The 19,738-nt window shown below is 40.0% G+C and overlaps 1 protein-coding gene across 3 annotated transcripts in view; it reads right to left on the reverse strand.

Annotated features, from left to right (window-relative positions):
- The window catches only part of COL12A1 (collagen type XII alpha 1 chain), a 155,363-nt gene that overhangs the window by 40,597 nt on the left and 95,028 nt on the right, over nt 1-19,738 (reverse strand). For all 3 annotated transcript variants that reach the window (XM_054995906.1, XM_054995923.1, XM_054995914.1), the window contains 9 exons: nt 18,444-18,583; nt 17,265-17,394; nt 16,470-16,612; nt 14,942-15,071; nt 12,780-12,922; nt 9,501-9,630; nt 7,875-7,994; nt 5,589-5,735; nt 1,783-1,899 (listed from right to left, as the gene is read on the reverse strand). In XM_054995906.1, the coding sequence (XP_054851881.1) occupies nt 1,783-1,899; nt 5,589-5,735; nt 7,875-7,994; nt 9,501-9,630; nt 12,780-12,922; nt 14,942-15,071; nt 16,470-16,612; nt 17,265-17,394; nt 18,444-18,583 (1,200 nt within the window). The remainder of the gene's footprint in view (nt 1-1,782; nt 1,900-5,588; nt 5,736-7,874; nt 7,995-9,500; nt 9,631-12,779; nt 12,923-14,941; nt 15,072-16,469; nt 16,613-17,264; nt 17,395-18,443; nt 18,584-19,738) is intronic.

The following is a 19,738-nucleotide window of genomic DNA, read 5'->3' on the forward strand; positions in this document are numbered from 1 at the left end:
GGGTACAACTCTGTTTGCGATGCGACAACTGAAGATCTAGTCCGATAAAGGCCATTTTCCTCCCAGAGATAGATCTATACTCAACCTTGAGACTTTAACCAGAGGAGAAGACACAGAAAAATGAAAGGAATGAAGGACACAAGAAAACAACCAAAAGTTTAACCATTCCATTGCTCATGGGGCACAAGAAAGAACTTGGCTATTTTTCAGAGAACCGTTACCGACTAACTAATCAATTATGAAAGAATATTGAACACGTTATGTGCAAAATTTTGAAATTTACTCACACTATAATTGTCAAAAAGTTGTTCTAGCCACTTCTATTAGAACAACTATAGCAATATATATATTTACACTCCAATAAGAAACCTCAAAGGGGCAGTAGAACATTCAAAAAGAGCCCCTATTGTTTGCAGAAGCATACAAACTTATCAGCGAGCTACAAGAGCCTCTGTGCAATTTCATACAGTTTCACACAATTTCATACAAAGATCAATATGTACAAAGCACCATTGGGTTGCCCCATTCAATTTTTAACAGAAAATCAACTGGTAAATTCAAAAAGACATTTTTCAAAATTGTAACTGAACGGGTCAGCCAGCAAGAGGTCCCGTTTCCGGTATCCCCTTCTTCAGAGCAGTTACAAATACAGCGCGTCAAACAACACTTCTATCATAATTCCAACTCGCTCACCGGCGAGCGAGTTGGAATTATGATAGAAGTGTTGTTTGACGCGCTGTATTTGTAACTGCTCTGAATGTTCTACTGCCCCTTTGAGGCAAAATTTTGCACATAACGTGTTCAATATTCTTTCATAATTGATTAGTTAGTCGGTAACGGTTATCTTGGTGGTTTTGAGGTCTATACCGTTACTCTCTCTTTTGTATGTTGTATTTTTCAGAGAAAGCTGATCTAACTGGAGCTCTTGAACAGACGGAGAGATGTCTTCCTATTTCCATCCCTGCTGAAGGCTAAGAGTTCCAATCATAACACCTGATATCTCTGGGCAGGAACACAATTCACTGGTTAAGGGTGACCATCTTCATTGGAAGGAGAAAAAGGATTTGCAAGTAAGTATGAAATCCTTTCCACTATTCAGTGAAATCAGATGGTTCCAAAATAAGATGCATTTCCTTACAATTCTGTGTTCCCTAAAAAGATTAAGATAGCTTGAGATGCTGCCCTGATCATTTAGTGAGCACTACCATAACCTCCAGTACTTTTTAGACAGTCACAGTTGGCTCTATAAGAACAAGAACACAGGGTGGAAAATCAGAGGCATCTCTACCAATCAGGGGCTCTTGAGAGTATGATGAGAGGTCTGGGGAGGTAAAACAAAATTCATGTCCAGTAGCACCTTATTAAAGACCAACAATTTTTTTCAAAATTTTTCTGAGTGAAAGTTCACTTTGTAAGATCATATCTGACATCATATCCGACAAAGTGACCTTTGACTCACAAAAGCTTATGACTTGGAAAATTTTGTTGGTCTTTTAGGTGCTCCTGTTATTGAATTTTGTTCCACTACTACAGACTAACATGGCTACCCACCTGAAATTAACAGGTAGACTTTTACCTAACCTAATTCCTGCCCAACAACCACCACCATCCCTTAACTGAGTGTTATGAACTCATGAGGAAAGTTATTGCAATGGCAGTAGAGCTCTGGAGGAAGATGCTAACGGAGTGGTTTCATTTTAGAAAAATTAATCCCTCATTTAACTGTCATTATAGCAGTTGTGGCACATTATCAAAATTTCAGAAAGGATTCAATATATTTACCATCAAGGGGATTTAGCTTCAGTCTGTAAGAAGTAGCTGATCGATGTCCTGGCCATTTGATACAAAAAGTGTCCCATCCCACATTATAACTTGTTAGATCAGACACATTTAAGTACACTACAAAGAAAAGGGGAAAATTCAATCAACTGCATGGAGAAAAATACAGTAACAGTTAATCAATGACTAATTTCTTTTTTAAAACATTATATACATCTTTTCACTTCCCTGTTAACCCCAACTCATTCAGATTCATACAAATAATATTCATATTAAGTGCAAGCAAGTGCATTGACATCTGCTGTGGAAGAGTTAAACAGTTAACAGCTAAACAGAAACTGATTCAAACATTAACAAGATGACAGTTTCTTTTTTCATGGGAAATGAATTAAGTTGAAATTCCACATGTGAAAATTGCTAAGGAATGTTTGCAGGCAGTTTTTTCTCATATCCAGACATGCTACCTTCACATAATGGGCTCTTGTAGACCAATGCCCGCCCCCAAACCCAGAATTAAACAGAAGGGGCTGCTGGAGGAAAGCCAAGCCCCACATCTGCTTCTCCCACAGCATTTGCCGCTTCCACTGCAGACATGCAGCCTGCCCTTTGCCCCAGCCTCACCTTCTGGCTGCAATGGAGCCCATTGGTAAGTTTGCAAGCCCCCTTTTCAGCCCAAACTACATTACAATATAGCCACATGTAATGATTTGGAAGTAGGATGGTATACTAAGCACTGAAGCCACCCACCATTTTCCCCTTAAACCTTCTCCCAGGCTGTTTCCTCCAGCAGTCCCAGATCCTTGTTTGCAAAGTAAACATGGTCTGGAATACCAAACAAGAAAAACAGTTTGGGAGATTTTGGAGAAAAATCTGTCCAGATCCTTTGCAGTAATTGTTGTCAGGTTATACTACACAAGGCCATGCAGAAATGCATACTTTGTCCTTAAAAACTACAGATGATGGGTTGAATCCTATAAACCACCAGTGCATCAATGCAGATTCAAATATTTTCATTCTCTTCTGTTGCTCCAATAAATGTCTCTGAAAAGCTGTTTGGTGTCACTGAAACCTTGTGGCCAAATGTCAAGAAGTACAAAGTTGCCACTCCTTACTGTTCTGCTGCCACTGTTTCTGCTGACACACAGGAGAAGTGAGTGCAATACTGTCCAATTCCCCTTCTTCACCCCATGCCCTGTGGAATATTAACCACAAGGTGCCCTCAAGTTCAAGCATCAACTTTCTGGAGGTCACAGGGAATTGCTTGGGGAAAGGAAGACAGTTCATAGGAACCCAATGCTGTAGGCACGCTAATCCAATCCAGTTTGCCAGCACAGTACCCATAGTCCGGATGCATGTATAAGGACAAGGTAATGCTGCTGGTGGAATAACTGCTCTGTCAAGAATCCACTTTTCAGCTAGTTTCAGAAAACTGTGTACATACTTGCTTTCATGCTGGAAAAAGATATCACACTGGCTAAAACCAATTATTTAACTGCCTACTCACTCCCCAAAAGTCTTGTAGGACAATGGCACATTGAAAAAGACATCCTTACTGACGTTCACCAAATTAATTAAAATAAATGTTAAGGGATATAAAGAGTGAGGAGGGTTAAGCCATAAAAAAGTTAAACATTGAAATGGAGAATGTGATGAGAAGAGTGTGCCGCTTGTCATCTGTGATATTCCAGTAATTTGGCAGAAGGCTCCAGCGGGGCTTTTTTTGTGGTGGCACTCTACTGAGTACTGCCTCTTTGGGGGGATTTCCAATTCCTGAGGGGGGAACTGGTAGAAATCAGTGCAGTCATATAGATGAGTATCTGTACCTTTTTTTAAAAAAAATTTAAAAGCACCTGTGTTGCAAACCCTTTGCTTTCTCTAGCTGGTGCTGTCCTTCCCCTACTTTGAGGTAAAAATCTTCCTCCCAAAGCATAGGAAGCTGTCTCCTTGCTGGGAAGTTTTCACTAATGTGTTTGTGTCTATAACTTAACTTTATTGTCTCACCTTAAAGAAATATATAGGTTGTGAAGTTACCCTGCCAAGTTTAAGCAAAAGGAAAGACAGGGGTTTACATTTCCCTTGGAAATGAAACTGGCACACGAGGCCTACTGAAGTTTAAAAGATAACAGAAGGTTTATTCACAGGTAGGTTGGATAGGTAGAAGTGAAGACTTAAAAAAGCTTCAGTAAGTAGGCGGGTTTTGCACAGATTACTTCACTCTTGTGAGGCACGAAACACTGAGTATAGTTGAATTTCTTATGGTTGCTGACTTAGGTGAGAGAGGTTGGTGTTATCAGACTTGATCTCTTTAAAGTGCAGTTCCTCCTTTGTCACCCCTTTTCAAATCAGGTGCTTTGATTTCTGTGCCCATGGCACTCTTTCCCTTTACTGCAGACCTCAGGGTACTCCATTGAGTTAAAATCCTCTCCAGATACTGGGTAGGAAATGAACAACCCTGTTCATTTGGCCGAAGGGGAGACTCCTTTCTATGCACTTCCTGAGCCAACTTCAAATTCTCAGATCTCTTCAGTCTGAGTAGAATTTAGGACTGCCTGTCCCACTCTACTACTTAGACTAAAAGTGCGTCATAAACTTTCTGTTTTCACAGTAAGGTTACACCTTTCTCTCTCTTCCTCAGACAAAGGACTTTCAGTTTGACCCTCCGGCCAGATGCCACCCTCCATCTCTTTAACTCTTCAGTTTTCTCTAATTGTCAACCTCCCTTTCTGTTAGCACCAACTGTCAGCTCATCATTCTATTTCCAACTGTCATTCTCTCTCTGGCTAGCCACAGAATGGGGAGGAGACATGTCAATCACCCTCCCTTCCTGATGCTATTTCAAGCCTTTACTTGCCTCTTGCTGGATGCAGCATTTGGCAATCTTGACATTCTTATGCTGATTCTGTCACAACAGGCACCATATGTTGTGATTTATAGGCACTAGATGAAGTATTCGGAAGAAGAACATCTTTCCAGCAACAGCATATTACAGTTTGAATAGCCAGAAAACACAGTAAGGCCACAAGTAAGAACTGAGAGAAATACATTTGCTTCCCCTAAAGCATGTGTACTAGCTAGCAGAACTATATTTAGATCCTCCACAATGGCTGTTCTGCTTATTTGTTGAACAACAGAAGTGCACCTCTGAAAGATCTGACTTATTAGGATACTTCTCAACTCCCATTCCACTCAACAGCACACTCCAACACAGTGCAGTTCACAGTGCAGTTCTCTGCAGTTCACAGAGACTCACATATGCAATTCCCACCAACCAACAGAGCCATGTGATTACTGTATGGTACCATCCCAAATACACAACCAATAACTACTTTGGGGTTAGGGTTGTATTTCCTCACTGCTGGGAGTTTTGTTTTATGTGTTAGTATTCAACAGTGATATGCCCCATTCCACCACCTCATTCAGCTGCTCAGACTGACCCAGATTTATACACAGAATTCCTGCATCTCCACAACTATGATATAATCATCATGGACAAGTTGTATTGCATGTTTATTTTTTTTAAAAAATACCTTGGGCCATAGTAATGATGAAATTATTCCAGTGTCTAAAGAAATTACCTACTTTCCTGGAACATAGGATGGTTGCCACAGGGAATGGTGCTCAGAAGAGACATAGGTGAGATGTCAAAGAGCTCACAGGTAGCTCCCGAGCCACTGAGTATCACTGTTCTAACAAGTCAAGCCTCTTTGGTGAAACAGGTTATTTCTCACATTCACTAGTTCCAAGGAATTCATTGTTATATAAGGGCATCAAGCTATGAATATATAATAAAAAGCTTTAATTAAGCTTACATGTAGTGCCTTGATCTGTCACTGGTGCACTGAGTCCAGAATCATACTGAGCATAAACATTTACATCATAGGAAGTACTAGGAGACAGGTTGTGCAATGTGTATGAAGTCACTTCTCCAACAAACACTTCCATGGGTTCATCAGTACCTTAAAGGAAAAAAAAAAGAACAAACCATAAGAAACACAGCAACTTTAGTTTGCAACCTTACATATGACTAGGGGTGTGCATTGGGAAAATATTGGGAAAATGATTCAGAATAACCCAAATTGGAATTGCTTCGGTATGCTTCTTAATGATTTGGAGCATGCCGAAGTGATCCCCACCTCCCCCGAGCTCCCCTTCCCCCAACTCCAACCCCACTTACCTTTTACGAAGGCCGGAGCAGACGCCTCTGCTGCCACCATGGCCAGCAGGGCGGCAGGGAAGGCCGCAGCCAGCACCACCACTGCCTGCGCCGCTGCTTTAACCTCCACAGCAGCCGGCAAGGCAGCAGGGAAGGCAGCTGCTTCCACTGCCACCAGGAAAGTGGGGTGGTGGTGGGAGGGAGGGCACCCTTTAAAAAGGCCCCAAAGCTTCCCGAAGCAATCCGAATTGTTTTGGGAAGCTTTGATTTGGTATTTCCAAATCAGAGCCATCATACTGGCCCCGATTCAAAAATACCGAATCTTTACGAATCGGGCCCAGTTCAGGTTTTTTTCCCGAACCGGGAACCCGAAGCGCACACCCCTACATACGACTACAAGGATTGTCATGGACTGAGAGCCAAACTACACTTTATGCTTTACCCGAGTTGCCAGTGAGAACTGGCAGCCATATTACAGTGGCAAATCCCAAGTGGCAATCCCTGCGTAAAATGCAGCCCCCACAACCTCTCTTTATCCTATACCAAGGCTCTCAGATAAACTGGGAATCTGCCGTGCTTTTACACAGAACTGCTACTAGGGACTGGCAGCTGCAGGATTGTTGCAAGTCCCTGCGGTCATGTAAAGTGTAACGTCTATAGTTTGACTCTGCCTCAGTGAATTCCACATCTTAATCACTTGGGTAAATATTCTCCAGGCTGTTAGGCAGAGGATTTACTTTTCAAATCTTTTGGACATTAATAAAATATTTTTGCTTCATTTATACCCTGCCTTTCTCCTCAATGGGGACCCAAAGCAGCTTACATCCTTTTTCTCCGTTTTATCCTCACAACCTCCCTGTTAGATAGGTTAGGCTGAAATGGTGTGACTCTGCCCAAAGTCGCCTAGAAAGCTTTCGTGGTAGAGAGGGGATTCAAACTTGGGTCTCCCAGAGCCTAGTCTGGCACACTTATCACTATACCACACTGTCTCTAAATATATTTTTGAAGTCAACAACTGTTAAAACATACTTCATTTATTCAACAGCAGACATGCATGCAGCTCGTGTGTGTCTGTGTGTGAAACATACACATGCATATGACCATACATTCACATATATGCTTGGAAAGAAAGGGTATGTTTGGAGACTAGAGATGGGCACGAACCAGAAAAAAACCCAACTGTGCAGTTTGTGGTTCGTCACATTTCATGAACCACAAACGTTCATGAACCTGCCCCAGTTCACAAACTGGTTCATTTGGTTCATGAAAATGTCACATCCAGGTCAGCAAATCGTCACTTCTGTGTCAACAGAAGGCCACTTCTGGGTCAGCAGAAAGTCTGCAGGAAGTCCATCACCTGTTGCCTAGGAAACTGATTGATCATGGCCAGGCTGTCTGCAATGACAAACCAAAACAATGAACCAGCCTAAAGTTCGTGGCGGTTCATCAGAAATGGGCTCTGACGAACCGCCAGTTCGCGAACCATGAACCGGCCTGGTTCGTATTTCAGTTCATGCCCATCTCTATTAGAGACACATAATACAGCAACCTTGGAAGCTAAGCAGATTTGGTCAGTGCCTAGATGGGATACCCCCCTGGCTAACTTATGGATGTTGCCTTGAGTTCCATGTTGAAAGAAAGGCAAAATATACATGCAATAAATAAACAGAAAGGAATAGACAGAGACACAGTCAACTACATAAACCTCAGTTTTCTATACAGACTCCATCATCTACCTCTGAGGCTCCTCCCTACCATCTCATACATGGGAATTATCTGATGAATAGCAGGGTAGCAGCTAGTTCACTAATGTCACCTCATCTTTCTTAACCAGCTCTCAGTTTCTACTTCAGAAGATTACGGAAAGTGCTGTCCTTAAGCTCTTATGTCCAAGCTGTTGTGAAAGAATTCATTACAGAGGAAGCAATTTTGTTTCTCTTACCTACAGGTTTATATACAATTTTGTACCCAAGAGGAGAAGATGGTGCAGGGTCCCAGGAAACTCTGAATCGTGTATACCATTCATCTGAAATGTGGATGTTCTGAGGGGAAAGCAGTCCAGCTAGAAACAAAATGATTGGGTGTATAAAGTTAGAGACATAGCATGTTAGGGTGTAGTTACTATATGCTAATACAATGTCTTTCGAAATGGATTCCTAATGAAAATGCAGGTCCACAGCCAGTGACTGGATAATGCAAAAAAGGGTTATTAATTTATAAAAGTGCATCAGATACCACAGCTCATGTGTATCCAGTCTTCTTCGTCTGTGATGCCAGAGAATCTACCAGGAAGCCACAGAAAACAGAAGTGCTAGGCTGTAAGCCACAGTAATGGTCCTATGGGAGTTGTTCTTTGTTAGGAGAAGACTCAGCTTGTTTCAGACTTCAGAATGTCCAGGACTACATAAGGGCCAAGTTAAACACTAGGAGTGGTTGGAGCAAGTTGTAGGCCTCGGTGCTCTTTGGTTCTATACGCTGTGCCTGGCTAATCCTTGTCCTGCTTAATCCTCTTTTCTAATATCTGCTCCCTTCAGTTCACCCTCCCCTGCTCTCTTATAGTTGTCCAGATGCAAAGTTCTGCTGCTGGTACTTACTGCCTTGTGACTACCATTTGTTCCAGTGCACTCTTTTCCTGTGGGGCTTCATATCCCCAAGGACTGGCAGATGTATTCTGCATCTATACAGAAACCACGGATGTACTTTTCTCTTGCTTGTAGGGACTTTGAGGAATATGGGTGGCCCCAATAAATTATCTCACTGAGACAAAGAAATGTTGCTGTTGGTGAAGTATTTCTGGGCATAATGCAACTTAAGTAATATTGTAACATTTATAGTTTTGAATAGTGCTTATAAAATATAAATATTTACTTCTGCTGTCCTTGAACAATTTAATCAATGTTGTCATGCATATCTGTACATTGCAAAGGTTTGTTAATTAAGTAAAGGTCTCTCAGAACTAGAAAACAACTCCAAGGATCATCAAGTTGTTCACTGACTATTCATGGTTTTTACCAAACTATTCCCTAAATCCTCCACTGAAGGATATTCCACAATATCCCTAAGAAAATATTCTTCAAGTATTGAGACTTTTAGAATATTTAGAAAAATACGTCTCTTTTGGATAGCCAAATTTAAATGGAGCCCCACACAACCAATGTTTGGCCCATTCACTTCAATGCTGGGGAAGAGTCTGTGGTTGCATCTCCATTGTGCATGCATTCCCTGACATTTCAGAAAAAACAGCAGTCCCTGATTGCATGGAGATCTGTGCATCTGAGACCAGAGTAAAAGGAAATAAAATCCAGAAAGGTAAGGGTTCTGACTTCAATAGGACTTCAATATTTTTAACATTTTCTGTATTGATTCTGGTCAGGTCACCTGAAAATGACAAAAGCAAAAGAAGCGTACTACATCTTCAAAAAATTAATAAATATTTGAAAATTGTCATCATGTTCTCCTACTCCTTAGATCTTTTCTCTAATGCTTGCTAAGTTCACAAGAAAGGTTCCTCTGCCATCATCAAAAACAAAATCAGAAAATACTGTATTTACTATTATGACAGACATGCCTGTTTTTCCATTTCCTGTCAACTGTCCACCATCTCCATCCTCATAAACTGCCACAACTGTAATTTTATAGGGTGTGTCTGCATGCAAAGGATGTAGCATTACATTGTTTCTTCTGCCAGGTACTGTTGTCTAGAACACAAGAAGATACAGAAAACATGCTGTGATTATTCCCAATTGCAGTAATATGCAATTGATCTATCAGACAGCTTGCAGTGCTATGAATATCAAACAAAGCAAACAGATATACTTTTATTCAATATATTTTTGTACTAGAACCAGTGATAGTGAGTTGGATCCTATAAAAAAAAGTCTGCATGGAAGTGGATATTTCCACCTTCCCCAGCAATCCCTTGGAACCAACAAAAAAAGTGGCATCAGGAGAACCTCATGGAACTGCATTAAGAAAGATAAAAATCAGTCCTCTCCCTCTTCCGACAACAGGGTTAGGGTTGGTGGAGAAAGCTCTCCACTGGTAGAAGAGGAGTGGCAGAAAACTTCACCTCATTCCCTCTCCTTACTGCAGCCCTCCCATGTCACAGTGCATGTTGTCCATGACCATTCCCTCAATCCTGAGCATCTTCTTTTTTTGGGGGGGGGGGTAGGATCACAGGGGACTACTGGGAGAAGGTGAGTGAGATTTGCTTCTGTCCACAGGATCCAACCCTTTTGCACAGTAATTCCAGCCCCATCAAAATTAAGCTGCCTAGAACAGATGGGGCTTTAATTAATGATATTTTTAAAATATCACAATAACAGGGGTAAAGTCATACATATTCTCTTGTATTTAATATATATCTACATCTGGCAACACTCAAGTTTCAAATGCATCCAGAGCAGATTAAGGAAACCAAATCCAACATTTTGTCTATGTGGACATAATGTATGTGAAGAGGGGGAGAAGCTCCTACTGTACTATATGTTTGGAGAAGAAAAGGGAGACAATAACATCTGCTGGAGAGGAGAGGGCAGAGACAAGATGACCCCTTTGGGGTGTTTGATAATACAGCGAACCTCCAATGTATACTAAACAACCACATTTACTTTCTTCATGTGAAAAGTTGGAGATGACAACATTGTACAGGAACACAGCCAACAACTGATGCTTATACCCATCAGAATAATATATTACACATAAGATGGGAAGGGAATAGAGAATTGAAATGGAAGTGCACACATAAGTACAGTCCTGCAGACTTATATATTTCCTTGACTTGATCCAGTAAAGCAAGCCCAGCAACTCCACATCATTTTCCTAGACCTGTATATGCAAAATTGCTCGTGGTGAGAAAAGTTCCTTCCAGAATTTAGAGATTTAGTAAACTGTTTGTCTACTTAAGGTGTGGGACTGAAAGCATTAATTCACTTATCCCATCCAACTAGGTAATCTCATTATCAATGTAAACGGAGATTATTTTCTGTTTAGTGGTAAAGGAAGGTGAGGTCTTTGTGGATAGTAGCAAGTCTGCAGATCATGGTAGCATGGATCGTGGCTAGTGCATGGTTTAAGAATATAAAGGCAGGATCAGCAGCGTAGGAAACTAGAGATAGCTGCATACATGCTGAAAATTATAAAACCTTTAAGAGCTAAACGTTTCTATACATTTTTGCATCTTCTGGACAGATTGGGCAGTATTTTTCCCCAAAGAGAGGGATGGTCTTTTACAGAAATGTAGAGAAAACTATTCATATTGAGCTGTTTAACACAGTGCCAAGATGCAAGACTATATTATCATCCAGAAATAAATCACAATAATGAGCAATTTTGTGGTGCTTTTATGGGCTGAACTGTTTTCCACAGAAGTCAGTAGAAGTCATGCTATTAACCTCCCTTGGGGAGGAAAAATTGGCTTTGCCCTAGACTGTAAGAAACGTACAAACATTAACCAAAGTTGCGCTGCCAAATATGAAGCAAATTGTTACAACTGTAAACATTCTCAAATCTAAAACAAAAACTCGAAAGTCAAAGTGCACTAATATCCTTTATGCTTATGATGGACTTCTATAATGGCCATTAACTCTTCCCCTAGACAAAATAAATGTACAGAAATGTACCAAACAAAAACAGGGAGGATGCACAATAATGTAAATACATGTTTTCCTTCTACCAAAGCAAATCCAAAATACATTTGTCAAGTACACTATGGCTACAATCCAACTAAAAGGCAGGCATGTTAACTTTAAGCTGAGTGATTTATATGCGCTTAAGCATGTAAAATGGGTTTAAGCATGCCAACAGCGGTATATAGGCAAATTTGCCAAGCGTAAACTCATCCTTTATTACTATGCTAGCACTAATTTGAATACTTCAGTAGCTTCAAAACGATGCACAAGTAATGAGGTTAGAAGCCTGCAGAATCCTTAGCTCAGATCCAAAGGGAGCCCTTCCATATATACAACATACTGTCTGCTCATGGAAGGGCTGATTTACATGTTGTGCTACAGCTCGTGTGCAAGAGAAAAATCCAAAGGTGTTTGTTTGTGCAAGAACTTACGCAACCTCTTGCACAAGTACAAGTATGAGGCCTGCTAGAAAAGCTGCTTAGAGTACAGTTTGAACTCCTGCAAATGCTGTCGCCATGGGCATTTGCAGAGCAGCTCCAGCTGCTATTCTTCTTCCACTCGTGGTTCTTCGTATGCAGCCCATTTCTTCCAATTGACCAGGAACTGAGGCCAGTTTGTGCTTTTTAAAGAAGCCCGGATTTGGAAGAGGAGGAAAAAAATATAACATTTACTGGGAAGTAACAAGTAGCCCTACTCTTTTTCTTCTTTTTAAAGGGCTACATGAGGTCTTACGTGTAAAAATTTTAAAAAATTAATTGCTCCAGGAGAAGGACTCTATTGAGTGGTGCCTACAACAAATTAGGCTAAAACATATACACATCAATAGCATTAGCTCTAGTAATATTTTGAGGAACCAAATTTATTCTTTCCAGAGTATAGGTTGAACCTCCACAAAAACCTGCAAAACAGGCTGGCTGCAGACCATAACAGGAGAAGTAAAATGAAGATCCGCCTTGAATGAAAATGACAATATTGCCTCCAAGCCCAAGTCTAAAATGCCATGGTCTCTGAATACTTGTACTCATCTATCTCTCAGACAGGCAAATGGTAACTGGTAAAGTGGCATCTTCCATTATGCCAGTTCCCATCATACAGAAACATGCAAGCTCTTAGTAAGCTCAGAGCACTTCATAGAAGGAATGAAACTCAATTACCTTCCTCTGGAAACTGAAGCCAAGCTTAATGTGATAATATTAGCACATCATGAGATCACTTACATATTCATCTATGGGGTCTCCAATGGTAGGAGAATATATGATTCTGTACTGCTGCACAGGCCCATCAGCATGGTCCCATTGAACGGTAAGGCTGTTTGTAGTAGGATCAAAGACTCTCATATTCCTGGGCCCACTACGAGGCACTAAAACAATTTAAGGACACAAAATGAAGTGACATGAAAAACATGTGGTCAAGAAATAGCATCCCCACAGCAATATCCTTCCACAGCCCTCACAAAATACTGCTGCTGTTTATTTAGTTACTTTATTTATAGACCACCGTACCACTAGTTTGCCCTTGCCGTATTTAATGGTTGATGTTATATTAATAAAGTGGCCCTTTAGTTCCAACTCCTGTGTCTGCCTCTTCATTCTGACTGGGGTGGCAAACAAGATATCCTATTAAAAGTGAAAGGGCTACAGAATTGGAAAACAATGCAAAGAAGAAGAAAAAAGTCTAAGGCATGACTTGAAATAATGCAGAAAGTGGGTTACAGAGTTTGCAAATGAGCCAACCCTAAAGTAGTAATTTTTCATAACACATATATAGAACTGATGCCTAATTAGCATAGCTTTTATTCTATGAAATATCTGGCAATTCTGAGCATAATAGAACCAAACAATGAGATCCAACCAGTTTTTCAGCTGAAGAAAATGATGGACAGGATCTCCTCTAACCTGCAAAAAAGGCTCTGCCGGGGATCATGGGCTTTGCAAGGTGAGGACCCTACAACGAGGGGGATTGAGTGAGATAGAGTATAAAAACTTGCTGGTTCCAACCCAGAGTTTAAGTTCCTAACCTCATTGTTTTAACATATTCACAAACAATTAACTACTAATATATAATTAATTATGAAAAACCCACAGTAGGTAGCTGAATGGACAATGAGGCCAACCACTACATCATCTTCTATTATTCCAGTTTGTATTTCTTTATGGACTGAGAAGCTGTCAGTGTTACCTCTGTATATTTGGTACATCCAGTAAAACAACTATAATATAGAAAATAACTGGTTTCACAATACTGACACACTTCTGATAATAACTGTCCAAGGGTCTGTGACTAATGTAAATGTGGATTTGTAATCTAAAACTGGCTTACGTGAGATTTTATATGTACACATAACTAGTTTTACAACTGTTTTCTTTAAAGAACAACCACCACATCATTATAAACACAGAAAATGCCTGACATCATCTGTTTCTTATATGCTGAAGATAAACCAGCTAACATATCCAATAACAATGAATTCCAGATACTAGCTGGGTTCTGTTATTTGAACTATCTCAGGCCAAAGATAGGGCAAATGAAAATGGGCATAAGTACAGACAAAAAGTGGGAACTTTACAATCCCATCTGCTAAGTGTGACATACTACCTGCATTTTATAGATCTTTGTAAGAAATAAAGCCTCTTGTATAACATTAATTACAGCTTTGTTACAACATTGTGTCACACAAATAGGGTGAATACATGTGAATAATGGCAATCTGAGACTAATTTGCAGATGTCCAAAAATAGATATACGTTTCTCCTTTTTGCCAATCACATGTAGCTGGTAGTCAGCATTAATCAACATGTCAGCTTTGGAATATTCAGAAATATATGATTCCTCAGATTCTGGAAATTCATTTTAAACATACATACACTTATTAGCTATATTTATATGAACAGAAGGGACTGGCTGACACAGCATTTACCCTTCTTTCCAGCAGACTGCTTCAATTCCTGAAAAGATGATTTATGAAATCTTGAAAACTGTATGGACAAAAGACCATGTGTGTTAGGGAGGGACAAAAATCACCCTCCCTCCCTCTTCTGCAAGTGCAGATCCACTGAATGGAAAAGGATGGTTTCCTTCTGAGAGTCAAAAGGGATTGCTTGGAGAAAGGAAACATGGGAGGAAATAGGACAGTTGGCTGGATCTAAGTCTGTACACACACATACAGACAAATGGAGTTTATACAAGTAAAACATTAATTTCCCCCCTTCTTTCAGCAGCAGATTCAGGCTTCATGCCATGTTGGCCAAGTAAGAAATGATGCTGAAAAGCATGGGCTGAGAAGCATTGGCAAAGCTGGGGAAGAATTTACTATACCTATCACTTATCAACTGTCACCTATCAATTTTCAAACATTTTAAAGAAACAGTTTTTTGCTTACATGTCTTTCCTTGTCCAGCACTTGGATTTCCTTCTCCATCAGGGTACAGAGGAACAATGTTTACAGAATAAGGAGTATCAGGAATAAGACGCTCCAGTAGAACATCATGGGTGTTGCCAGGTACTACAATCTAGAGAAGAAGTAATCTTGAATTTAACTGATAGTTCAAGGGGGAAAAAACTGTGATAGTTTAAGAAGAAAAGTGCTCAAGATCTTCAGAAACATTCTTCTGTGGTTGGCCAAATGCCCTTGCTTGTAAACTTTTTTTTTCTTTATTTTTGAAAGACAGTAAGAGGAGGAGGTTTTTACTTTGGCTCATTTACTTTTAATCCAAAGTAACTCTCCTGGCATATTCAGGCCTAGAAAACATATAAAAGATTCTCTAATATGGATTCAGACTCCATTTATATGAAACGAAGGAGTATATCGCAAAACTACTTAAAGTAATCGATTTGTGGATTTTTTTTCTCTAGAATAGAATTCATTGCTAGACCAGTGATTTGAATAAAGGTAAGTGCTGTTTATATGATTCTGTTGTACTTATTTTATATGTATCGCCTTTTGATAGTGTTCGTACTCTGGATTTGTACTGAACTGTGGAGTGTACGTATTAAAATGTACCTATTTGACTTGCACAATTCCAATTATAGGTTATTGCCTACATTACATAATCCACTTGGGCACTGCCCAAAAATGCTGCCATGTGGCTAGGGGAGAAGGTCCTGTGTAGCAGTAATAATCTCTCTAAATGGCTCCCTGTTAAGTTTATCTGTATCACATGCAATGTTTCTACACCTGTATTGTACATTCTTGCCTGTTGCTGTCACAGGTTTAGAGATTCTTTGTATCCAGGATCAATCCACATGGCAAACTGCTAACATCCATAACAGGTGTTGTAAAGAACTAATAATACAGAGAAGCATTTTTTCACCCGCCTGCATGTGGCTGCTATAATTATCAAAATTGTTCTGGAATACCTGACAGTGAAATCTTAAGCAGAATTCCAGTCTAAGCCCAGTGATTTCAATGAGCTTACACTGGAGTAACTCTGCTTAGAATTTCATTGTGAATCTCTCAATTACAGAAGGATGTGGACTGAATTTTAAGATTTGATATATTTTAACATTTCGATACCAAGATCATGCATGGTATTTACAGTATACAAATGCAAAAACATGTTCTTAAGGGCCAAGTTGCATCAGAGGAATTATTTCAACTTGATACTAGATGTCTGGTAGCCTTTGCTGAATGAGGGAGAGAAAGTTACTCAGTCTGTTGTGCAGTGTAAACCAATTTACTTACTTGGGAATTCAGAACTAACCCAGATTTCGCTTTGAACAATAGCCTACTCTGATTCTGTTTCTCTGCTATTTATTACTACATTAAAATATGTGGAACAAATATATAATGACACTCAGTACAATTAGATGGAAGAGGACATTTTATTTTCACCAACCAGAAATCACTGTGGGAAACATTATCCCTCAGAGTTCATATAAGGAAAATCCCAGACGGTTAAATTACTTACAGATTCTGATGGCCTTGTGCCAGCTAATGGAGAATAGACAACTCTGTATTGTTGTACTGCTCCTGGTGCAGGTTCCCAGTGGACATTAAGGCTGTTTGTTGTCGGGTTGTAAACTCGGATGTTTCTTGGTGCTCCTCTCACCACTGAATCAAGAATCATGCAAGATAGTTTTGTACAAAAAACCAATTGCTTAGCTGTAGAGCCTTAGCACCAGAAAGCAACAACAGCGTGGCAGCTTAAATGCAAACACTGCATGAGGCCAAATATAAGGGTATGACTTCACTATGCTTGTTTGTTGTTTGTTTGTGTCTTTAATTAGCTGACATGCTGTGTTCCATCACAGTTTATACTTTAGTGTAAACCAGAACGAAACAAAACTGGGAGGTTAAAGAAAAAAGTATGCCCACATCACTGCTTCCTTTACTCCCAGCCAGTTTTCACATGTGCTGTTTGGACAGGTGGAGAAACAAGGCAGCCCATGCAGAGGGGGCATATACATTTTCTAAGCAAATAAATATTTCCTCCATCTGAGATCCAAGCATCAATTTGGGGGGTGGGGCGGAGGATTACAAGATGTTTCAGCTATGTAGATTTTCCATTAACTAAACTATAATAGCAAACTGCTTTAAAATTAGCATAATTCACACAACCCAACACAGGATCAGGTGCAGTTAAGTGTATTGAAATCAATAGTCTTGAACACCCATAGTTTTATTCTGAAGTGTGGACAACAATCCCATAATTTAAGCACTTAATATAAATTTGTAATTAAAGAAATACTTTAAAGTTACTTACATGTTTTCCCAGTATCAGACACGCGTCCTCCCTCACCTTCCCGGTAATCAGGAATCACAGTTACTTTATATTGTGTGTCAGGCTGTAGATTCCTCAGGACCGCATAATTTGTGTTCCCTGGGACTGTTGCCTGTTGGGATTTTTAAAAAAAGAAGTACAAGAGAAAAAATGCCATATTGCAGTATAATTTTGCGTGTGCTTTTTGAAAATTTAATAATAACATCTGATTTATATACCGTCCTTCAAGACAACTTAATGCCCACTCAAAGCGGTTTACAAATTACATTATTATTATCCTCACAAGAGTCACCCTATGAAGTGGGTGGGGCTAAGAGAGCCACTAGAAGCTGTGACTGACCCAAGGTCACCCTTGGCTTCAAGTGGAGGAGTGGGAAATCAAACCCGGTTCTCCAGATTAGAGTCCCGCCACTCTTAACCACTACATGAAACTACACCAAAATATTTACAGAATATTTTGCATATTTGGGCTGGGGTTGAGTGATATGTGCTGCTGTCTAGAGCTGTCTTTTTACCGAACTGAATGTTTATTTGATATGCGTTTTAAAGTGAATTATATTATTGAAATCTGCTCTGAGCTTGCTTGCAAGGAGAGTGGACTATAAGACTAATCAATCAATCACCATAAAAGGGAAGGATTTCATGTTTTTTAAATTCACATCATTATTCCAGCACATGAAGAGTATGCATCTATGCCTTCAAAACACCCTGGGAAAATTAGCAAAAGAATCTGAGCCTTCTCCCTGTCATACCAGTTTTATATGTCAGAAGGTAACATTTCAAGGAGAGCCAGTGTGGTGCAGTGGTTAAAGTGTCGGACTAGGATCTGGAAGACTCAGGTTTGAATCCCCACTTCGTCATGGAAGTGTGCTGGGTGACCTTGGGCTAGTCTCAACCTAATCCTACTTCACACAGTTGCTGTGAGGATAAAATGGAGGACAGGAGAATGAGATAAGCCACTTTGGGTCCCCATTGGGGAGAAAGGCATGGTATAAATGAAGTTAAAAAAATCTGATATGTGATTGCCCTATTAGTGTTCTCAAGCTCCCAAAACACTATGAATTCTTATGCATGTACAAAATCAGCTCTAAGTGGTCTCCCAAGCCCATTTGGTATCAGCTATGGCAAAACCAGGAGTGGGTTTCAAGCATATATAATTACCAGCTCCTCTGCACCTCCTTCCACAGGTACATAGAACAATTTGTACTGACGAGGATTCCCTTCAGCCTGATCCCAACGAACATTCAGCGTGCTGGTGGTTGGATCATAGACTCGGAGGTTCTTTACTGTGCTGAGAGGTTCTGAAATACATTAAATGTGCTGTCAGGCTGTGGGAATCATGCCGTCTTGATACTCCAAGAGGCTCAGACAGGAGACACTGATGGATAATTGGACAGATCTATGGCCAAAGATTACCTTGGCATGATGCCTTGACTTACATACACATGCAGGATGACAGAAAAGCGAAGCTGCTTTGCCCAATACAAGAATAAAGAAAGATCAGGGAAAGGAGCAATGAGGGTACAGGGAACTAGACAGATACCGCAGTGAATGTGGGACAGCCTTTGTACTTGGCTTATGCACCTCTGCAATATCTGCTTCAATGGCACATTTGTAAATAAACTGATTATTGAAAAGAGAACCTAAGCCTGCAGTCCTCTCTACTCTAAAAGCAGTTCAGACCACAAAAAACGAAAAATGGTGCCCACACTGAGAGCCACAGAGGTGTTATAATTAGAGTTGGGTTTCACCATGAAAACCCAGGTGGAGCCCACAAGATGGTATTGAACAAGTTACTATCTATCAGCCTACCCTGCCCTACTAGCATTACAATCATTAAGACTAATCTTAGGAATAACGCCCAATGAATAACACAGGGATTACTTCTGAGCATGAGCATACCAATTCCTTAGAATGCCATGCAGAATCATTGGAGAAAATACAAGATGGAAAAGAAAACTATTAATCTCTATTTTCAACAATGTACATGGGTAGTAGCCCTTATTCCATAAATGCTTTGGATTGCTGTGCTGCTTTTACTTCTCCCCTAAAAATGTACTTAGTGCATTTCCCATTGCTGTACTTAGCCAGTTGATCATAAAGGGAACTCTGTAGAAGAAGAAGGGTAGTCAGAGAGGGAAGAAAGCAAGGAAAGCAAGGAAATAGGATAGAGATGCTGGACATTTTTCCTAATAAAGTTCTCACTTAAAACTTCTTCTAATATCCTATATTTTTTATGGAAGCAAGATATAGATACACATCTGCCATGGTTAAGAAAAAAGGGGGCTATCATCCTAGAGGTATTTGTCTTAATAATTCTCAACTGTCTAATGCTAGTCAACAATTAGAGGAATACCAGATATAGTTCAGAGTGTTCTTCTGGGGGTTTCAAAAGATAGTTGCGATGCAAACATAACAATAAAAAAACATACAAACTGAGATAAATAAATAATGCT

This window comes from Eublepharis macularius, chromosome 1 (genome assembly GCF_028583425.1).
Source record: "Eublepharis macularius isolate TG4126 chromosome 1, MPM_Emac_v1.0, whole genome shotgun sequence".
NCBI classification, from domain to species: domain Eukaryota; kingdom Metazoa; phylum Chordata; class Lepidosauria; order Squamata; family Eublepharidae; genus Eublepharis; species Eublepharis macularius.